A 23511-nucleotide genomic window follows, 5' to 3' on the forward strand; every position below is an offset into this window, starting at 1 on the left:
AAAAACCATTAGATAAACGTTCATGATGGCACCAAAAAATAGGAATGTGTGGCAATTCGGAGTGGAAGTCAGAATCTGACCATGTAAGTGTTTCAATTTCCACATGACCATAAAGATACTATGTTCTTGAAGTCCACGAAAGTCCTGCGACTTCTGCTATTCCAATATGTCCATATTCATCCAAATCCAGCACAAATATATAAATAACACAAGACAGAACACCCTGTATGAGAACCCTTGATGTGTCCTCTTCAAATAGTATCGTCACTGATATGTTGTGTGAAGTAACAGGCACTCACGTTCTTAATATACATGAGTACTCTGAAGTATGTTTCTAGTCTCTGCTGGTCATGATATCTATAGGTGTAGAAATCTGTGAATTATGACATGGTAGAAAACACGTGTGCACCCAACTATATATAATGAGAGAACCAGCATATTACTGTATGCAGAGAAATCCCTGCTAAAGCCGTGTACGCCTCCAACGGGTGTGTCTCATGAGGAGCGCGCGGGCATAATGAAACGTAAGAACTTGTATTCATAAGGATGTCATAATTTGCTCCCCCCTGGATTAGCACAAGGTTGTCTGCTAATATACACGCAGCAAAGCAGCTCTTTATCATTACTATAGCTATGCACTAGCTCATCAGTTCTGACAACCATTTCATATTTTCAATGCATGAATATGCCTTGTCTGACAGCGGAGAAGCAGGGCAACCGGCACTGACTCTGCCCTCAACCTGCCACCAGGATTTACACATTGTGGGGGTGAAGGGGAATGTGGAGTACCTCCTGACCTGTTTTCTTGACTCACAGTTGAAAGTCAAGATTTAAAAGTTTAAACAACATTTCACACCCTGAATTCTACCACCACCAACAGGAAGCTCCATTTCTAGTGGTGGTGAAGTGACCATGCTAGTAGGTGGGTGTTGGGGAGGAGAGTGGTGGGAGGGCATGCGTGTTGGAGTGTAGGGTGTCGGGGCATAGGTGTTACTGGATAGTTAATAAAAGCACATTGGCATCAAGACATGCATATGATTAATGACTTTGGCATTGGAAACATATCTATTAATTAATATAGAATGGGCAATTGGTGAATAATTAGGTGTTCAAAATAATTGTCAATGAGTTATTGCCCAACAATGCCTCCATTGGGCCACCCCCATTAGCATCAAAACCGTCTGATTCCGGGTTTGCAATGTCAATCTCGAGGCATGGATACATTCCTCCCAATGCACATATTGTGCAGCATGCCCCACACAATAACAATCTTGCCCACTATCTCAGGGTTCTAAATGAGGCTTCCCCCAGTCTAGTCCATGCACTGGAAACTTGCCTATGCAGCCCCTGGTCCGAGTGCCAGCACTACTGTAGATAGACTTATGCACTGTTACAGGGTTTCGAATGGCCGTCATGAGCCAAGGTGGCTGGGGATGTTCAGAGTCACCTGCAGTGGAATTGAAACGTGGTTAGTGCATTGACAAAATACGTTGATGGTAGTTCATTCCCTCAAGCATCAAAACCCTATGTTGTAAATGGATGTCCTTTTTATGCCTTATCTACATATGCCACTCATCCCAAGCACCACATGGCACATCCTATGATCTGCTTCAGAGACATACTTATTTATCTATTTATTCATATACAGGAGGAACAATGCTCTTTTGATCACAAAAGAACATGCAATAGATAAGAAAACAGATATTACGCGAAGTGGTGAGCTTCTTACAATGGGGTGAGTTTGACGGACACTCGTGGAGGGGAGTAACTGGAACAGTCACTGAGGACACTACATAGGTAGACATACATAGATTAAGGACAATGAACACTGGCCATTTGTAAGTGCAGGTAGGCTGCATGGCCAGTTGTGCTTGGGATGTGACCTTGATGGGTGAAGTGCTAGAGTAGAGGCAGAGGTAGTGAGGGACCGAGGCAAGTTAGAGGCAAGGGGAAAATGTTGGCTAGCAGGCAGGTGAGAAGTAGGTTAAGAGGGTAACCCGGGAGGTGAGGAGGTAGGCTTTAAGTTTGGTTTTGAACTAATCCGTGTGCACTGTTTCTCGAATGTCTGGGGAAAGAGAATTCCATGCAAGTGAAGCAAGAGGAAAGAAGGATCGGAAGCAAGAGGAAGCACAGGGAGGACGAGGAGCCACAAGGGTAGTCAAGGCAGCAGAGCAGAGATTACGAGAAGGCTTGTAGAGTTGGGTAGAGGAGGATAGATACAGTGGTGCCGTGCGGACTGGCCTATAGGGCATTAGGCCCATGGCCAAACCGAAAACACAAAATGTTGGTGTGGGACAGTTTTTTTGGTCAAAGTGGCCCACTTTTTCAGCCAATTTGGGCCAGTTTGATGAGTTAACTCACTCTGCGGCTAGTAGTTGTGACCAGTGTTGCTGAATAAACATTCTTTAAAATGCACAATTTGCATCACACAAAAAGCTGGATACTATTCACAGTATCAGAAAAGGAATGAATAGCCATTTGTAATGGTGTGCCACTTTTCCATTGGTCCCCAAGACAGTTCTATGGCCCAGTCCGACCCTTGGGGTGCCTTACCATGGATAGATTTGTGAACCAGGAGAAGACATTTAAATCTGGCCCTGTTTTGCATCGTCCTGGTGGTACGAGGAGGTAGGTGTGAAGTGAGGGAGTACAAAGAGAGCCCTGATAGCAAATTAATGATCTTGTTGAGAGGACAGAAGGCATAGTGGTTAAGAGATGCTTGGTTGTGTTGAAAGGAAGGAGGTTCCTGATTTTCTTAATATTTAGGAGGTTGAGGCAAACTGCTGTTCCAGTTTTGTAGATGAAAGTAGAGAAGGTATAAGAAGGGTCATAGATGATGCTGAGGTTTCTAGCTGAAGAAGAGTAGGGGAGAGTGTCAGGTGGGACCTGGATATACAGAGGAAGAGCTCAGAGAGAGTTTTTGGCAGGGAAAAAGAGCACCACTGTTTTGGTAGAGTTTAACATCAGAGAATGTGCAGCCATACAATATTTACTGGCAGAGAGACAGTTGAAAATGTTGATAGAGATCAGAGGAGAGTTCAGTAAAAGAGAAGAAGATTTGGGTGTCATCCGCAAAGAGTTGGTACGAGAACTGAAAGGAGGAAATTAGTGACCCAAGAGCAGAGGTGTAGAGTGTAAAGAGGGGAGGACTTAAGACAGAGCCTTGTGGAACACCAACAGTTTGAGAAGTGAGTTGAGAGGTGTTGTTGCCCCAGGAGACAGAGAATTGCGAGGTTCAAAGTAGGATTCAATCCAGGCAAGGCTTGATCGTGAATCCCAAGAAGAAAGAGAGTTTTAGGGAGATCCGAGTGACCGACAGTATCAAGGCAGCAGACAGGTCAAGGAGAATTAGGATAGAGGATAGGTTAGAGTACTTAGCAGGGGCGATGAGGTTGGAGACATCCATGAGAGCAGTTCCCATGAAGTGACAGGAGTGGAAACCTGCTTGTAGGGGGTCTCAAAGGTTGTGGATGTCTACGAAATTGTTAAGGCAGTTGAACACAACCTTTTTGAGCACTTTCAAGTAGTGTGGAAGGAGAGACACGGGGCAAAAGATAGCCCGTATGTTCGGGTCAGCCCCTTGCTTTTTTAGGAGAGGGATGACCGCAGCTGTTTTGAAAACAGAGGAAAGCAAGCAGAGACGAAGGACAGGTTGAATAGTTCAATTGGGTGAGAGGCCACTAAAGGACACAAAGACAGGGACACACAGTCAAACAAGCACGACAGAAATGCTCCCAGGCCCTGACACATCTTTCTACCCATGCAGCATCCATCAATCCCTTTTTCTGTATAGCACCTATTCCATCTTTCACGTCCTCATCACTTTTTCTCAGCATCGGTTTCCTACTATATATCCTTAGATCCACATTCCCGTGGAGAGGGACTAAAAGGACAAATTTGCAGAGGAGGCCTGGTGCACTGAAAATACAAAAAAATACTATGGCATTCATTTGGCACATTTAAAGTGCCTTCTCACATGTCATTTCATTACCAGAGTTGTATGCAGAGAACTTGGTCCATGCACGTGTATACAATCCTACAAAGTGCAAGGCAAGTCAACTCTGCTTCCTCCAAGGTCATGGACTCTGATGGGTTGTGTTTGTATGTTGAGGTGAATCACATCTATTTATATTCTTTGGCTTCCGTGTACACATCATTCCAGATTCAGGTTTCATGTATTGACGCTCCATCTGCTGTGTAGAACTGGTCCTCTTTCCAGTTAGAATGTGTTCTATTCATGTCTGTGCATTTATGGTACTATGCAGATTATGTTCCTATGGACTATGGGGGCACTATGCTAAGGATGGTTGTCTGTCTACACATCTGAATACCAATTAACTGGTGCTTCCGTGACCAAGTTCATAGAGTGCTTTGTATGGTGTGATAATGCATTTTGGGAATTGTAGTTCTGATAATGCTACTATGCGAAACTGGTGCAAGTTCCCTAAGGCTATGGCCCCTCTCAGGTTTGGTGGGCATTGCGGGTCATTTTACATGGTCTGCTCAAGGACGGCAGTGGGTTGTTGTGCCTGGAATGTACATTGTGTAAGCATACATTGAATAATGTAGTACTTTTCTTCCCAAATCCTCCCCTCAACATGCAGCATATGTTTGTCATACAGCTGCATACCCAAGATACAGGTCTTTTGTCCTCTGTGGGAGTCCATGTATCTCGGCATGGTGCTGTTCCATAGCACCATGGCATCATGAGTGGAGCTAGGTAAAGGGCCACAACAGCGGATTATTGTGCCTCATTACAAGTTTGCCAGTCCGGATTTCCGAACCGGCTAACTACGAGTTTGGCGGGCGGTGGTGTTACACCTGCCAGGTCTGGCCTGGCGGGCATAACACCACCAGCCGCAGAAGGACGCGGAAACACTGGCACCATTACCGCTTGGTGCCGGTGTTTCCGAAGCCCCCATTCCCGTGGAATCCTATGGGACTCCACGGGAATGGAGAGTAACGGAATGCCGGCTCCGTAATTACCAGACCACCGGGACTGTAATTCCCCGGTAATCACGGCATTTCCGGAGCCAGTAATTAATTCCAAGTCTGGCGGCAACCTGACGGTTTTTCCGGCTCGGTTACCACCGGACCTGGAATGAGGCCCACTGTCAGGTCTACTGTGCTGGTCATTTGTATGTTCGTAGTTGGCTGCTGTCTTCGGTTCAATAACACGTACTCAGGGGTGCCAAAGGCACATGGGTACAGTCCAAAGCTGCAGTGATGTTGGAAAACACGGTCTGTGCTGTAGAACCATCCCTTGGTGGCATTCACCCCACTCTATTACAGTGGCTGGCAGGGAGATATGTTAGTGTACATGCCACATTAGTGCATGAAGCACCTGATCCTGCAAGACTGAGAATGTTGGCTGGGACATGGCATGCAGCATGCCAACAGTGGGATGAAATGTGCTGGTGCCACATACATGCAGGACAAACACCAACTTCAGCAGGGGGGTGGCCGGTGAGTATATTAATCCTACCAGGGAAGTTATCCTGTGTCAGGGTAAGCAGGTCCCTGATGATGTCTATGTTGAGACAATGCAGTGTGATTAACCGCCCGTCATTGAGTGCCCAGGTGGATAGTCTAGTAGGGGGAGGGAGAGGCCTCCTCACTGATGTCCTCTCTGCCTTTGCCGTGGTGGTATTCCTTGCGCCTGCTTTCCCGCATGCCAGGTCATTATAGAGCAGTTGGTTGTGAATGTCATAGTTTGCATCCAATACGGTTTAACTTGTGCCTTCAGTTTGTGCACCTGGCTACATTCATCCCCACCTTTTGGGTGGAAGTAACTTCCCTGGTTATTTTGTAATTCAGTGGAATTACCTTGCACTAATTACTCGATCGCTAATTCCTCTGGATTAATTATCACCATTTGTGTAGAGATAATTCCTCAATTGAAATTAGAGGTGGCAGAATTAGTGCCACTTTTTAGGTACTCCTAATATGGCAGAGCGGTGAAAGCAATGGTAATTCTGTTATCACTCCATTTTCCATTGCCGCCATGCTCGTAATAAAGCCGAAAGGCTTGAAACTTGCAGTGGTGATTTTCTGGTGGTATTGGCTCAGTAGCTTGGTGTTGGTTTCCCACCACCTCTGGTGTTTCCTATGCTGCTTGGGCTTCTGTTCTTGGGCTTGGCCCACCACTTTCCACCCGTGGTATCTTATTTGTACTTGACTCTACAACTATCCCTTCAATGTGCTCTCTGTGTATCACAGGTTTTCAAGATTAACCTTTCTCTCGGATCTAAGGGGTATGCCGGTATTCTCTCAGGAATATGTTGAGAGCATTTTGTAAGTCTTCCCCTTGTGCCAAGATCATGCAGAACACCTTGTTCAGGGTATGCAAGCACCTCTCGGCCTCCTTTCACAAAAGGCCTTGTCGTGGTGATTATCATGTGTGCGATACCACTGTTCTGCAAGAAAGTACAACATTGCAACCCCTGAAATGGTGGGCTATTGTCTGACCTGAGTGTGTCGGGGAGTCTTTGGTATGCATACATTTTCCTCAATGTCGGGATTAACACTTGTTTTGATTTAGATAATACACATTCTACTTGTCATTAAGCTGAAGAAAGTGTTAGTCTGTTAGGATAGTCCCAGTGGCTAAACTCCCCACATGCAATGGGGATGAGGTATGCGGTGGCGCTTCCACAATTGGTTCTCATTCTGGCCTCCCAGTTGCCTGACACCAAACATATTGCTTCAGCATTTCATCCACTTTATCCTCAAGTCTTGGAAACCAGAATTTTACCCTAAGTATGGCTTCCATTTTGGCTGGCCTCGATGGCCATGGTGGGCCAGTCTGAGAACCTTGTTGACAAATGCTGCCGGTACCCCTAACCTTTAATCGCATAGCAAAAGACCTTCCAGAGCTCATAATAGGTCTTTTTTTTTTACTTGGCATATGCCTAGCATTGCCACTGCAGCCTCCAGGCTGAGGGGTGAGTTGTTGTCGAGGCAGGATGTCCATTGACCAGACTGTACCACCTGCCTTACCAACTGTAGACATCATCATTTCGGATTGCCTCCACCATTTCAACGAGTGGCATGGAAATTAGCACAGCTGCATTCATGATGGCCAGAACATGGGCTTCTGCTATGTCTTCCTTACATTCTCAGTCATGGAATGCAAGGATAGGGTGGCGGGACAGGAAGCCTGTTCAGTTGTCACTGCTCGGTCAAAGTAAGATGACATTATAGTCTTGCAACTGTAAGACCCAGCACTCAATTCTAGCAGGTGGCAGTTGGGATGAGCCTTGCATGATCAAAAGCAACGGCTTGTCTGTGGCCACCAGGACTGGGGCCCCGGAGATTTAGAAATGGAAGTGTTGGCACCCCCATGCTATTTCAAGTGCTTCCGTTTTGATGTGTGAGTACTTGTGTTCGGTCGTCGCTGTGACTTGACAGGTGTATGTTATATGCCACTGGTTGTCACTGTCGCCACTTTGTAATAGAATTGCCCCAAACCCTCAGGGTAGGCATCCACTACTAACATGGATGATCGTTGATAGGGTTGAAGAAAGGCATTATTTAATATGGCATCAGTGCTTGCTTGGTAACTTGGAATGCAGTGTCTCCTGCACTGTCACACATTTCCACACACCCCATTGCCAGACAACTGTCCTTTTTGGTGAGCTCATGGAGTGATGCAAGGCCAGGGATGAAACTCCCACAGAATTTTACCATCACAATGAAACTTCATACCCTACATTGGGAGGTCAGGGCAGAAGCTTCCTTATTATCTTTCCTTTTTCAAGGGTCCAGGGATATTCCTCCTGCTTGAAATGTATAATAAAATAATTTGATTTTGGAGTGAAGGAACTCACATTTCTGTTTATGGAGTGTGAGGCCCTGTTCTGCGAGTCTCTGGAGCACATTTGTAATTCATGACAGATGTTCTGGGATTGTGGAGGATTACCACAGAATCTTGTTGCTGATGCCTGGCCGGTCTGCGATGACTGATCTTACCATATATGCTGGAAATCCTATGCAGTAGATGACAGAGGAATAGACTTTTCATTTTCCCAGGGGCGGGGGGCAAAATTTCAGGTCGTCCCATTGAAAATATAGGGACTTTCGGGCATAATTGCCTGTCCCGGGCTGGGGGAGGGGGGTCGTGGGAGTGGTGGTGGCAGGCTCCGGAGCACCCACGTACTCGGCGTCCTTGTCAGACGGCACCCAAAGCTAAGACATTTGTATCTGAAGAGCCAGATATGGGATGCGAAGGTTGTGATATAACTGGAGTCAGGGTGCAGCAGGATCTGGAGATATCCTGCATTGAGGTTGAATTTGGAGAAGAAACCTGCCCCCCTGGAGCTCTTCCGGGATGTTGTTAAGGGTGGGGGGAGGATGGCGTTCCCTTCGTATTGTTCTGTTTGAGATCCTCATATCCATACAGCTCCTCACTGCATCAGGCTGTTTTGGATTTTGTGTGATGCCCTTGGGGATAGCCACAGTGTGGGGACAAACAACCTCTTAATGATGTCACCGTGTGTAAGCTTTCAAAATAAATTCCTTCTCTATTAGCAGTCTGAGGTGGCATGGCACACGTTGGTGCTGCAGAGAATTGGGCTGAAGTCTCTGGTCGATGCGGAGTTGGGCTGGTGACATCTTCAGACAGCCAATCCCCTCAAACAGGCCCCAGAATGCTGTGAGTAGGGATGTCATGTCTTCTCATGTAGACCTTTAACAAATTGTACTAGGTTCAAAGATACTGCTACATTGCAACTTAGTAGGTGTCCTTGCGAACGGGAGTCATGTAGAATTTCGCATGTATTGGGGATTACAGGTTTGACACAGGTGACGTAAAAACACCCTTGATTGGTAAAGTAAAGGCGCAGTGCCCCTATATATGGAGGCCTGTCGGATGGAAAGATGTATCTTTTTGCAGCTTTCCTATCTCTTTGGAGGGGACCACCAGTGGAACTGCAGGTTGTTTTGGGACCCTTACCCTATTTTCAAGAGTGGGATCTTCACTCCCTTGCTAAACATTTCGTTTTGGTGGCACTGCTAAGGTGTTAAGGCTACCAGTGCAGGGAGGGGGGTGGGGGGGCTGACACCATGTATGTCAATGATGGTGAAGCACTACTTAATCCTTGAAGGATAGTGCAGGGGAACAATGATTCCCCTTTCTTTTGATGGTCTGAGCATGTTTCCCATACGCCATGAAGTCCAGACAGTCAGGTGGCAGTGGTACCTGTATTGTACCCTTTTTGACAGGACTCCTGTGCACCCTTTACTGTTTACTACATGGCAGCCCTTTTTCCCTACAGTGCTAAAAATGTCTGGCCATATTATTTAAGACCCATCTTTGTGCCGTACTGTCTGTTTGGTCGTCTTCTTCCAGGGTAGGAAATAGCCAAATGTGGTAATTCTCTTTGCAGATTCTGGCCAGAGCCCGGGAAGTAGGCTTTGCATGTCTGGAACTTATTTGGGCTGGGTAAGGCTGTGCAGATGGCACCAATGCACACCCCAATCCTTGTGCAAATTCATGGCTGTACCTGAGCTGGATGTCCTTTTTGCCCAGAACCTGAATGTTGCAGGTCCCCCGATAGGTAGGTCCAGGATTCTGTATATCAGGAGAAGATCCTGAGCCATTCCTTTGTTCTACCACTGGAGTCAAGAACCTGATGCACGAGAGACAGCAGAAGGACGCAGGAAGACTGTTGCTGGCACAACTATTGGCCAAGCCGTCTACCATGAGGTGAAGGTCTACAATCTCCTCAGCAGGGGAGACCTTCCGGAGTAGCTCCATGCCTTCAACTGGGTGGCCTCATCAGTTCAGAGTTGTAGATTGTTGAGGTCCTCCACGTGGAGCTCAGTAGAGATGTGGCCTGTAGCTTGTAAATAACATACAAAGTAGGAACATGCAGCCTCATGCTGTGAAGTCTGTAGTTCACCCTCACTGCTGGACATGAACCTCTCAGCTATGCTACTGTTCACTTCTGTAAAATCTGGAGTAGTCCTGGAGCCTGAGTCCCGGCGTCCTTTGTTTTCATGCTTGCAGACCCTTTGCTGTGTCACTTCATCTGCTCATCTCATCGTGGAATCAGAAACAGAGGCCCTTCTTCATCTTCAACCTCAGTTCAGCCACAGGATCTTCCAAACTGTTACAAAGCTGAAAGAGACCAGAATCGCTGCACCCATCTGTCATAGAGGTCAAAAGAAAGATCTTCTGCACCCATGACCTCTGGATCTCCCAACACAGGAACTTACAGTGGGAGCAGTTGTCCCAACTAGGCTAGACTTGCTGAGGCACATTGGCTGTTCTAATCAGGATTCAAGAGTCTAGTTTGCACACCTGTTTATGTATTCCCCTGGGCACCATTCATGTCACTCTACAGCTTTGTTACCAAGTAAGAGTTTGGTTAGAATTTTGTGGTAAGCCCTTGAAGGTACACTAATGTTGACATCTCAGAATCCTACACTAGTAGTTGTTCTGAAAAACTGCCATTTAAGTGAGTACTGCTCTGATGCTACCGGGTAGTTGGTGCTTCTGTGATGTCATCAGTTAGTCTGTGCTTTAATGCCATCAGTTGCTTGGAGATGCCATCAGGCAGACTGCTAGTGGGTGCTTCTTGAATGTCATCATTAAGCGGGTGCTACACTAATACCATCAGATAGTGAGCAGTGGTCTGATGAATCCGTAGTGTTGAAGCCATACCCCAATTTAGAAGGTGTCTCTATGGTGCCATCAGTTATTGGTTGATCTGATGCTATAAGTTAGTAATTGCTTCTCTGATAACATCAGAAAGTGGGTATAGCTGAGATGGCACCATTGAGGGAGTGGTGCTCTGATGAAATCAACGGGTGTATTTTGTAATGCTATATGACGGCGTCCGTTACTGGATATTGCTCTGATACCATCCTTTGCTGGATTCTGTGTTAGCGGGCAGTGCTGTGATGGCATCGGCTAGTGGGCACTACTTTCACCCTATAACGTGTATGCTGAACTGAAATCATGACTAGGTGGGTGTAGCTGGGATGCCGTCCATTCGTGGATACATCTCTAATGCTATCAGTTAGTTGGTGCTTTTTGGATGTCAGTCGTTAGTGTGTCCTGCAATGCCATCAGCTAGTGTGTGCTACTGTAACATCATCAGTTAGTGGGTTCTCTGATGCCATCAGTTAGTTTGTGCTGCTGTGATGCCACCAGGTAGTGGGTGTGGCTTTGATGCCATCATTTAGTGGGTGATGCTCTTAGGCCACCAGGTAGTGAGTGAGTTAAGGCAGTCAGTAAGTTGGTGCTCCGTCATCTGTTAGTGGGTGCTGTTCTTTGCCTTCAGTTAACAGTGGTGTTCCAGTGCCTCCTTTCAGTGGCCATTGCTCATATGTCAAAGGTTTGTAGGCACTGCTGCCATGATCTCATTTACTGGATGCTGCTGTGATGACACCAGTGAGTGGCTGCTGCTCTGATGCCTACAGACAGTGGATGCTGACATCACACCACCAGTCAGTAGCAGGCCGGCTCCAGGAAGTTTTATCTGGGTTGGCCAGGTTTGTGATCAGGGGGGCCCAACTTCCATTGTGTGTGGGTGTAGGACTACCCTAAAAAAGTGCTGCCGTTAAGCCAGATTTCTCAAACCCGTGTTCCGGCAAAAAAAGTCTTCCTGGATCTGGAAAAATCAATTTGCACCCTTAAATTGGTTTAGTCTATTTGAATGCTTTATAAGGTGCAGAAGCCTAGATTCAAACCCAGGTTGTTAGGACCAGGGTTGACACATTTACCCGCAAGACTACCAGAATGCCTGATAAAGATGCTTATTAGGATTGCACTGTGTGGCACATTTAAGGCAAAGGTATTCTTGGGCAAGGCCGACCAAGGGTCCCAGGTAGGTGGGGCATAGGTGTGGAACTTACGGTGGGAATAGTTAATGGCTATCATGAGTGCAACCAAAGTTACATGTTTTTTTAGTTGTCTTTTTCTACTATTGGAGCTGTGTGTTTAGAAGTCTGACTGGCTGGAAACAGCCTGTTCAGCTCACCAGGTTTTGCTGACATGAGGTGATTTGCCCAGGTTCACTCAGTTTATTCAAATGGGAAATCTGCTCTCACCTTCCACCATCTCACCCCTTCAAAAATCACAGTCTTCTGCGCCCTTTTTGCAATTGTTCCTTTGTTTCCTTCCATAAGCTCCTTCACTACTCTGACCTTCCATTTGTTACTCATTTCATCTTCCATAGGCTACTCCATCTCCATAAGGAAAACTATTGCCAAAGCATGAAAAATGAAAGTTGTACACTGCAGAACTCTTAACAAGAGTCTGAGAGATTAATCATGCCCTAAGACAAATGGTTTGTACCTTTTTTCAACATAATGCTAACATTGAGATATAAAAAACAGCACAGAGCAAGAGAGAAACAGAAATAATAGTGTGGCAATATCAATCCACCCATCCTCCCTTCCCATCTGCTCCCCCTTTCTATTCTATCCCGTCCTCCTTCACCTTTCACCCCTTGCCACCTCCCATCAGCTCCCCCTGACTACCATTCCCATTTACAACCACTCCCAACTCCCCACCCTATCCCCACCATGTCTTCTTGGCCTGGCTCGGGGAGAATCGAGGATGATGCAATCTCCTCCTCTGCAGGGGCTGAGCAACGAGGCCTGCAGTCTTTATTCCATCTAAGATGGTGTGCGCTCAACAATAACTCCCTGAATACTGTGGCTAATCCCAGCAGGCCACGGAGGAGGTGGTACTGATCCAGCCATTTTGTTGTAAAAGACAGCCTTGAAGCAAGGAATAGGATATTTTGATTCTTACAACATGACATTTTGAAGTACAAAATTGTATTTCTTGTTGCAGTTTTGCAGCACATTTTAGTTGAGTTGAGGGTGTGTGGGAGTGCTAGCATGCAGGAGAGTGTGGGATCAGGAAGTAGACAGTGCAGATTGAGGGGTTTTCGGCCTCCTGGTATCAGTCCTGGTGGATGTAGCAGGGAGGGAGGGTCTGCCGCTCCCCTGACACTCCTATACATATTTGTCTGGTATATACTGTTTACATACTGTTTATAATATGCAATTGTCCATGATGACTTCGTATTTGACATGTTTACTTTGTTTTGCTGTTGAATGTCACAGTTTCGTTCAATAAATGGGTCCTTATATTTTCCAAAGAAAGATGTGTGTGTGACTGCTTGGTGGGCACTGACCCTGCGCTTCCCATTTATCACTGCATGAGTGTTTTTTTTTTATAGCTCATACTGCAAATGGAATCACTTCTAGGGGCTCCAAATTGTGGCAGGATACACACAGTGAGATTAAATGATTTTGCTGCATTACACACTTTGGTTAAGTGGTAAAGACAGAATTTGAGCCTAGGCTGAAATGTAGGTACTTGTCCACGCATCTTCCCAACTCAATTTGGTACAAATATGTGTTAAAGTTTGGTTTTAAATAATACATTTCGGAGTCTTTGCACACAAGTCACTTTTTGTTCAGAATTTTAAATGGTACTTATTCCCTGCTTGCTATGGCTGCTACTCTGTATATAAAAGAAACTATGGTATAGGGATGATTCATAGCAAAAAATGTTATTGTTATGAATTGTATACTTTTATACCAATGATTGTAAGCCAATTAAATGAAATGCTGTTTATTATTGTAAGTTTCTGTATTCGTTTTTTCTCTTAGCTTTTCTTTTTCCACGTATTTAGTTTCTAACATCTTTTGTAAATGCTTGTAATAAACCATAAACAGTGAAACAAATACTCAATTTGATACTGATTACTTAAAAAATGCACAAGTCACATGATAAAACAACCCTACAATATGATCATCATGGTAGAAACGGATTGATGAACAAGAGAATTGGGATAATTTTGTTTTTAATCCTAAATTGCCTGGAGGGGACCACTCCTGTTTGCACTTCTTTGTAAAAGGGCCCCTACAGGCAGTTTGAATGGTTTCCACTAAGTACTGGAAAAGTAAATAGCAAAACATAGCAAAATTGCCATTTCTCTCCACTTTTACATTACGTGGCACAAACATTTTAAATCTGACACACAATTAACGATTTGGAATCTGCTTGCTTTTACCAATAAAGATACAATCATAGGTGGTAATTTTCCAAGTCCTGTGGAGTGGAAAAAGTGGCAGTAAAATGATTTGATTGTAGCTTTATTTTTCCCATCCTGAATGGAAGCCTACAAGCTCCAGAATGCAAATTAATGTGAACTTACAAAAAATCTTATACAGACACAAAGTGAAATGAAATGCATTACAAAGACATTATTTCACACAGTTTATTCTGTACCCCCATAATGTCTAATCACCCAAGAATCACACCTTAATAGCTTATTTAAAGCTTATATAATTCAAAGAGCAATGTACCTTTGCCATCACTAATCACTTTTAAATAAACTGCTGATGACACATGTTAAAAAGATATGACCTCACTTGGACGTCCGGTGGAGCCCTGGCTGACTGTGAGAGGAGAAAGGCCGATCAAGGGTTCCCCATGGGCATTTTTCCCTTCGTCCGGCTAGTAAATCCACCTCTGATTGCACTTTGCAGGTAATATTTCAATACCGTTTTTTAGGTTTAATAGATGTGCACCATTTATACTTTGCCAGAAACATAGTAGGAAATGCTCTTTTCTTGTGTAATTTTCAAGGATTCAGGATCAATCTTCTGAGAGGCAAATGTTTATTGGGGAGGTGGGGGCAATCCTCCAGTCCTGACCCCCCAATCACCCTGTCACTGATGGGATCCCACAATAAATAACCATTTGTGGCACTGCCTAAACAGTCAGCAGTTATATCATACTTTTCAAACAAGACCCACAATACACATGATGTGTTCTGTTTCCATACAAACATTGTTAATGCTTACACCAACAGTATGATGTTATCAAGGCAGTACTCAACTGTTCATTTCATGGAAAGTTCTGGCCAGGCAGGCTAGGCTTCCACACAGACAAATATGCATACTATTTAGGTCAGAAACCCACTGGTAAGTATGCATGAGAAGAAGATCTGAAGCTGTTCCATACATGTCGTCCTAGCCTTGATATGTTCAGCTAGGTTCTTGTTCAGTGAGGTGCAGTTTGATTCCCTAGGCGAGGTGAAAGTATATATGCCCAGATGTGGGTGCCTTGTCTGATTCCCTAGGAGAAGCAGACAAGGCACCTACATCTGGGCATATATACTTTCACTTAGGGAGACAAGCCATCAGGCTGGGCTTTTGAATACACATGGGAATGGCATTTGCCAGGCACTGCCATAAGGGTACAACCTGGCAATAAAGGTAGGAACATTTAGAAAATGGTGTAACTAGGCATAGGATGTCACTGTCTGGCAATTGCCTGTATACTACTTATACACATGTCAAAACAATTGGCTTTGCCATTTCTTGTTTTAGGATTGTAGTTCAAGGAACAGATGCAAGGACACCCATGTTGCTTTTAAATCCACTGGCTGAAAACACACATTGTTATTACATCAGGAGCTCATTTACAGATGTAATGAAGTCATTAAACACTGAAAAGAATGCTTAGATATAATACAAGCAGGCCCAATACAGCACACAGTTTGATGTTACTTTGTGACAGGGTTGTTTCAGCAGGGATAGGGCAGGTAGTTGGTGGGAATACCATGGGGATTAACATGGCAATGGATGGGTAAACGACCCTATGCGTCCATAGAATGTGTGTCCCTCCTAACATCCTTTCTCCATCCTATCTGTGGTCCAATGCAATCGTTCTGGCTTACAGCTAATAGACTAATTCAAAGCCTTACATCAAGTCACTTTGCTTTTACTACACTCTCCTCTCCAGAATTACATTTTTCTTACTATCAACCTTATTGTTTCACTTATACTCAAGTAGTTCATGCAGCAGAATATATACTTTGAATGTAATTGGTAAGTGCCCTCAATCTGATGGATGTAAGTCATAATCAATCATAACCACTGACAATGCTTTGGTCAGGGTCCATACCATTGTTTACAAATCAGCCCTGGCTTCCCCTCCACTAATATGAGCAGCCCTGCCCAAACTGCTGGACCACAAGGCCTAAAAATGATTGTGGTGGCTTGTGTTCCAGTGAATGTAATTTGTCCTCGACCGTTTTTGCACCTGTGTGATACTATCAATTAGAGGGTGTGTGATACTATCAGTTAGTTGGTGCTCCTTTGATTTCACTGATTGTACTTGTTTGTTTTCTATCCAGCGGATTTTGGAGTGTCAGCAAAAAACACACGCCCCCTGCAGCGGAGGGATTCATTCATAGGGACACCATATTGGTATGTTATGGTATGTTAGGTTACGTTACTGGGAGTTATACCACACACTCATGCACCAGCAAGAGGTCTGTCTACAAGAGATGGGCAGAGGGTGTTCAGGAGTGTCTGTGGGCACAAGAGAACTCGGGAAGCATACGGGTGGGGGTAGTTAAGTCAGTCTCTGCTGTTCTTGGATGGCTGGCACGTGTTCATGGGTACTGGAGGAAGTGTGGTGCTGCATTCTTATTCCATGTGCTTGGAATCATGTGGCTGTGTGTCCTGGAAGGTGATGTTACAGTGGGCCTCTGTGGGCCCAGACCATATCGCTGAGGGTATAGGAGGGACAAGGAGTTACTATGACTTTTCTAAGCGAAGCAGCATTTCATGCTTCTGTGAGTGATATAATGTGATATGATATGATATGATATGGCATTTATAACGCGCCTATACACAAGTGTTTCAAGGCGCAACGAGGCAAGGGGGGGAAACAAAGGGATGACAGACAACGATCCTACTAGGCCAGGTGTCATTCAGATTGCACAAGTGCATGGGGGGGGGGGTGTGAGAGGGAAAGGAGAGGGGAAAGTGCAAAACAAGGGGTAGTAGAATACATAAAATAATAAAACAGCTATATGGTGGCAAGTGCAAGGTAAGTGCAGACATAAGTGCTAGTATGGGGACTGTAGGGAGACAGAAGCAGTCCCTTGGTGCAGGGTTGCCAGGGAAGGCAGTGCAGGTGTCCAACTGGCAGAGCCTGCGCCCGAATCAGACAGGGTGGGCAGGTGGTTTAGAACAGAGTAGACTTAGCCAGGAATTCAGCAGGGGAGAGAAAGAGGAAGCAAAGAGCAAGGTTTTGAGGTGCTTACGGAACCGGAGATGGTTCTCCTCAAGTTTCAGGGAGGCAGGAAGGCTGTTCCAGAGGGATGCCCCTGCCGAAGAGAGAGATCTACCACCAACTCGTTGCTTAGAGAAGTGACAAACACTGAGGGAGTTGGAGGCAGATGAGCGAAGAGCTCGAGAAGGAAGATATTAGGGAAGAGAGAGTTGAAGGTAGTTCGGCCCCAGGCCCCAGTAGGCCTTGTGGACAATGCAGAGGGTTTTGAACTTAATCCTCGCAGACACTGGGAGCCAGTGCAGAGATTTCAGTCCTGGAGAGATACGATCCCTGGGCTTGAGGCCAAGGACAAGTCTCGCAGTCCTGTTCTGGATAAGTTGCAAAGGGCGGAGAGTAGAGGCAGGCAGATTTGGATAGAGGCTATTACAATAGTCCAGCTTAGAGAGAACCAGGGCTCTGGAGACGGTGAGCTTCTGGGGGAAGGAGAGGAAGGGAAGAATACCTCTGAGGAGGTGCAGCTGGTAGTGTGACTTCTTAGAGATGTCAGAGATGTGAGGAGAGAAGAATAGTGTGGAGTCGAAGATAACACCAAGATTCTTAGCCTTGCAGGTGGGGGCAGGAAGTGGGCCAAGAGAGGCCGGCCAGAGGGCTGCAGGGAAGGAGGGAGTGGGTGTGCCGATGAGTAGGATCTCAGTCTTACTGGCATTAAGGCAGAGGTCATTTGCGGCACACCAATCCTGGATAGCAGACAGACAGTCAGAGATGAGGGAAGGGGAGGAGGATGCCGAGGGTAGCCTGAAAATGAGCTGTGTGTCATCCGCATAGCACTGAAAGTTGGGGCAGAGAGTAGCAATGCGGTGGGCAAGGAGTGCCAGGTACTGGTTGAACAGCCAGGGAGAGAGGTTAGAACCCTGTGGGACACCACAGGTAGAGAAAAAGATATCGGAGAGGAAGGACCCAAGTTGGACCTGGGAGGGTCGGTCAGAGAGGAAAGAAGTCAGCCATGCCAGAGCCTGACCGGTGATACCCAGGTTATCACGGAGACGGTTGAGCAGGATGGCGTGGTTGACAGTGTCAAAGGCAGATGCGAGATCAAGCAAGATGAGGACGCAAGGGGTATTTGAGTCAAGGTTGGAGCGCAGGTCTTCACGGATGTTCAGGAGAGCAGTTTCAGTGCTTCTGGCAGCTCTGAAGCCAGACTGATGGTCATGAAGACAACCAACAGATTCAGTGTGAAGATTTAGCTGGGAGATGGCCAGTTTCTCCAGGAGCTTGCCCAGGAAGGGAGTGATGGAGATTGGGCGATAGTTAGCTGGGCAGGAGGGGTCAGCAGAGGGTTTCTTAAGGAAAGGGTGCACAAGGGAGTGCTTCAGGGGGGAAGGGAAGACTCCAGTGCCACACCATCCTGTAGTTGTCTTCTTTTTCTTGGGAGTGTGGGTGTGGGTGCGTGTCTGGGTGTGTGGGTGGATGTGTTTGATGTCAGTGGCTTTTACTGGGGGGGGGCTACCATTCTTGTGTAGCCTTGCAATGCCTAGCAATAGGAGGGTGGTGGAATGGTTCCATGTGTTAAAATCGTGGCAAAAATGGCTGTGGACACAAAATATTGCGGCAAAAAGGCTGTGGTTTTGCCACTGCAATCCATGTAAAGGATGCTGGGGACACCCCTGAAACCCCCGCTCCCCTTAAATGGTATAATGGGGTACACCTTTGACGGGTCAGACCACAGCATTTTTGCCACGATTTTTTGTACAGGCGACATTTTTGACACAATTTTATCACTGCATACTGGTGGAATGCAGAGAGTGAAAGCTCTTGGTTTCTTCCATAAGTTCTTGTGCACATTTCTCTCTCTTTTTATTTCTCTCTCTCTCTCTCCCCCTGGCTCGCTTTCTTTCTTTCTTTCTTTCTTTCTTTCTTTCTTTCTTTCTTTCTTTCTTTCTTTCTTTCTTTCTTTCTTTCTTTCTTTCTTTCTTTCTTTCTTTCTTTCTTTCTTTCTTTCTTTCTTTCTTTCTTTTCTCTCTCTCTATCCCCCCTTATCTCCATATTCCTTCTCCTCCAATGGATGATCTCTGCACCCCTTTCTCCTTGCCTGCAGGATGGCCCCAGAAGTGATCCAGTGTGAAACCTCCAAGGACTCCCCCTATGACTACAAAGCTGATGTTTGGTCTCTGGGGATCACTCTAATTGAGATGGCCGAGCGGGAGCCACCTCACCACCAGCTGAACCCCACACGGGCACTGCTCAGAATCAGCAAGTCCGACCCTCCAAAGCTCTGTGCTCCAAGGCAGTGGTAAGCATTACTATATCCCTGGGCTTCAATTGAGTAAGACCGCCTCAAGGAGCGTGCCTCACCGTGTTACTGATGCCTGTTGATTCTTCATGGCCTGCATCTGCCACGTTGAGAGTGGTGTTTTTCTCCCCAGAAGCAGGCATTCCATTATAGAAGAAAATGCAAAGTGGTAGTGGAACAGAATGTACTCTCTGTCCATAGGAGCCAGAGAAAGCAAAGTACAGGCATACACTTGAGGGGGAAGGAGCAGTAAACCAAGCGGAAGGAGATCTTGCAGGTGGGAATCAGACCCAGAGAAACAACTCGCTAAGTAGGGTGAATGGGTGAATGATGCAAGGAAAATGATTTGCCTGCTTGAGGAAGGAGACTCAGAGGAGAACATTTGTGTCAGAAGAGAGTGAGAGATGGTGGAAAGGGGCAGAAGTTGAGCAAGGGAGAAGGGCGAGTGCAAAGGGGTCTCCTAAATTGAGCAACATCATTTTCCTTCGGGCTACCATGTGAAAAGGGGCTTCTTTTTATTCTTTTTACTCAGGCTGGTCCTGGCTCCTCTATTTGGTACAGTTGTTGACGTTTTACACTCTGCAAACTTTTTCCTGTCCTTCTGATTGTTACCCAGGTCAGAGGAGTTCAGCGACATCCTGCGGAAGTGCCTGACCAAGATGCCCATTTGCCGCTGGTCTGCCAGTCAGCTGCTAAACGTGAGTTATGATCTGGGGAGTGATTAGGGGCTCACATTCACAGATGAGGTCTTACTATAGCATGTATAGTATTAACAGGTTTGCCAGTGGGAGTACTGAAATCTTGTTATATTCTTAATAATGTTGTGTTTGTACTATCCTAGTGTTGGCTATTTCTTGATTTATATGTTCTGTATTATTCTAGTATGTCTCAATATTGTCTTAAGGTTTTCAGAGTATAGTCTAGCCCATATTTTTATTTTTTTTAATATAATAAGCCTTGACTTGGTATATTCTTTCGGTTCCATGTGTTATTCGGTTTGATTAACTAGATGTTTTCTTAATAGAGTCTGTTGCCTAAGAATAGTAGAGAAAGTGGATAACTTCAGCCGAGTTATAGTCTTAGAATAGTTTTAGGATTATATCATTGATAACACAATCCTTAAAATAAGGGGAATGATGAGGCATCAGCCCCTTTTACTCCCTAAAAACAGGCACATACTACAAACAAAGAATAACAGGGATTATTAATGGTCCCAATCAATTATAATATAGGAAACAGACCCATTTCCCTGCTTTCACCTACAGCTGATAGTTGTTCACCCTAAACTATTAAAAAAAGTAAGTTTCAACAACATTCCTATCAAAGGATTTTCAAGAAAATATGATCTCCTTTCAAAATTCAAAAATGCATATTAGTCTGTCCATGTAATGGATTTGGCCAAATATTAAATAGCATTTGCTTCCCTGGCCTGGCAACGGCCTCTATGAGGCTTCCGAGCGTGGCCATTTATGAACCCTGAGACATCATGGCGCCATTGCCAGAAGGTTCTTGCAAGTTCAGTTGCTCAGAGCGATTACACCAGCTGGCGGTCACAAATACCGGTCTTCATGTCTGAGTAAGTGTGAATGGCATCTTTCAATGGAAGACCTGTTTGATGCAAATGAGTGTTTACTTGTGGAAGTCTACTGCAGGCCCACCACTCAAAATATATTTCTGTATTTTTAGTGAAAGTCTGGATAGATCCATTGACAAATGACCAGCATTCCTTTTTCTCACAAGGCCTGTTATTGGGAACAAACAGAACATTTTACCCTTTGGTAAATCCAGGTAGTGTCAACACCTGGGTTTCATTCCCTTGGGAAAACACCTTCCCAGCAGTGTTGATGTGGTCAGAGATAACACAATTTTACTTTCTAGTCTAAAGTTGCTGGTTTCATTCACAAATGTAGCATTTAAAGTCACTCTACTGCAGACACTAATGTGCTTTTTGCTTTTCTATAACATACTCTGCTTTTTCATCCCAGATCGACTGCTCTCCATTTAATAAAGATTGCCGGATACCGTACACGTCCACGTAACTGAACAGATGTTTTGTGGGCTTTGTCATGTACTTCTTGTAGAGGGGCTGCTGATATCATAGTATTTCCGTGAATGTTTTTTTCAAATTCTCTGCGCATAATACAGTTCTTATATTTATTTTCCAATGTGGGTTTTCATTTACATCCTTAATTCCCCTACAAGTACAAGTATTGTATAAACCTTCCAACTGTTTTATTGATCTATTTTAACCATATATTTACCACATGCCAATAATTGGCAAAGTCCTTATTTCGTCTAACATTATTATGGTATAGTTTCCTTATTTGATGTTATATTGTCTAGTATTTGTGTTTTCTTAGAGGTACCGAAGTACATAATTCCTATTGTCTTGTTACATTCCGGGTTTGTTCTTATTATTGTTCCATTATGTGGTCATGATATTAGTAATGCATTGGCGTCATGGTCCTCTTTTGGCATTGTTGAGAAATTTTCAAACTGTAGTTTAATCTTTGTTTTTTTATTGGTATAATATTACCATTTTCTAAGTCTTCCTTTGGTGTGAACTTAGTATTTTCATTGTCCTATCTGAGTACTGTTGTGTGTACTGGCTTTTGTCGTAGCATTTTTATAGTTGAGTGACAGTGCATTCCTAGCATTACCCTTGCCTGGTCTTACTATGGTCTTAGTATATTCTCTGTATTGTCTTACTATTGTCTTGTAAGATTCTTAATACTTTTTTGTGTTTAAAATATTCAAACTGCTGTTAAAGTGTGATCGAGGACAGATTTAATTGAGCTGAATTGTAATATCTATACAATGCTTAGGGCCTCATCTAGAATGCGGTGGTAAGTCACACAGTAAAATGAAACGAAGAGAATACCCTTTTCACAGGCGAAGAAAGGAGGCACGTGGCCAAATTAAGGCCTTACCGCCATACAAGCAGTAACAGCAAATGTGGCGCGCGACAACACAACATGCGTAAAATATTGGAAATGCGCCCACTTATCATTTTGGATGCTGAATGCAAAGATGAAAACTGCAACCGTCAGCCATTACTGGATTTACAATCCATTTGAAATCTGGACAACTGTGACCCGTCCAAAAGAAATGAGAGGCACACAAGACTCTTGAGCGGCAACAGAAACCATAATTGAGCCAGCGGAGATGACAGTCCTGGTAGAAGAGATTGTCAAGGAGTCGACTAGGCTGGGAGGCAACCTCATGGCCAAAACTACACCCAGCAAGCGTGCCGAACAGCGACTGTGTGAAGGCTTTGTTCATGTACTCCCAGAGTACGAATAACTGCCACACGGTCTGGGAGGACCTGCAGAGAGGAGTGCAGAGCATCACAAAGAATGCATGGAGACGGAGGTGGGTCTGACCCCTTCATACATTCCCGGGAGCTGAAGGCTGCTTCGGTAGTGGACATCATGGGAGTGACAGGGTCAGGGAATGCCAAAGTCAGAGCCGGTACCATATAGCCTGGTGAGTACCTATACATCACACTATTATGGGTCCTTAATAGTGGGCATATAGGAAGGTGTACATGTAGCTGGTCGCCAAGAATTTGTCTGTGTAACCAACGCTTTACACCAAATAACAACAGCACCCTCAACCTGGCAATGGAAACCCCACATGGGATTCCTGTCTACAGATTTCCATGCAAGGGGAAAGCTCTATAAAATCCCCTGGAAAAGTCAGTTGCCCTGGGCACACAAAGGTCAAGTGTGTCACAAAGAATTCATAATTGCACACCAGGACCCAAACACAAGCAGGCAGAAACAAGAGACAGCCAAAATCCACGACCACCTGACTAGGCGGTCATAACACATGTGTAGTAACGCCACTTAACCCTTGACGCTGTCATATCCCCACTGATGTCTCCTCCAGGGATCAGGAGGGAACATCCACATGCCAGCAACTGCAAGCCCATCTGTTGGGTCCGGTGCCTTCGAAGCATTACTACCTCTGTCGGCACTACCAACACGACTGCCATTACAAGCAAGTCCAACACAGAAATGTCCGGTGAGTCAAGCTCTAAGGGAAAACGTGGCAAGGTTAACAAGAAGCACAAACCCCCTGCTCTCGGTGCAAGGACACTTGCGGAGACTGAAGCCATGCACATATGTCCAGCACCCGTTCAGGAGTCCAAAGAAATACT

General features: G+C 45.2%; 1 protein-coding gene across 2 annotated transcripts in view; it reads left to right on the forward strand.

Moving 5' to 3' along the window:
• Nucleotides 1-23511, forward strand: part of LOC138492113 (STE20-like serine/threonine-protein kinase) — a 520802-nt gene that overhangs the window by 114729 nt on the left and 382562 nt on the right. For both annotated transcript variants that reach the window (XM_069619087.1, XM_069619086.1), the window contains exons 5-7: nt 16173-16245; nt 19155-19349; nt 19966-20047. In XM_069619087.1, coding sequence (XP_069475188.1) covers nt 16173-16245; nt 19155-19349; nt 19966-20047 — 350 coding nt within the window. The remainder of the gene's footprint in view (nt 1-16172; nt 16246-19154; nt 19350-19965; nt 20048-23511) is intronic.

This window comes from Ambystoma mexicanum, chromosome 10 (genome assembly GCF_040938575.1).
Source record: "Ambystoma mexicanum isolate Mex_15411 chromosome 10, UKY_AmexF1_1, whole genome shotgun sequence".
In the NCBI taxonomy this organism is placed as follows: Eukaryota; Metazoa; Chordata; class Amphibia; order Caudata; family Ambystomatidae; genus Ambystoma; species Ambystoma mexicanum.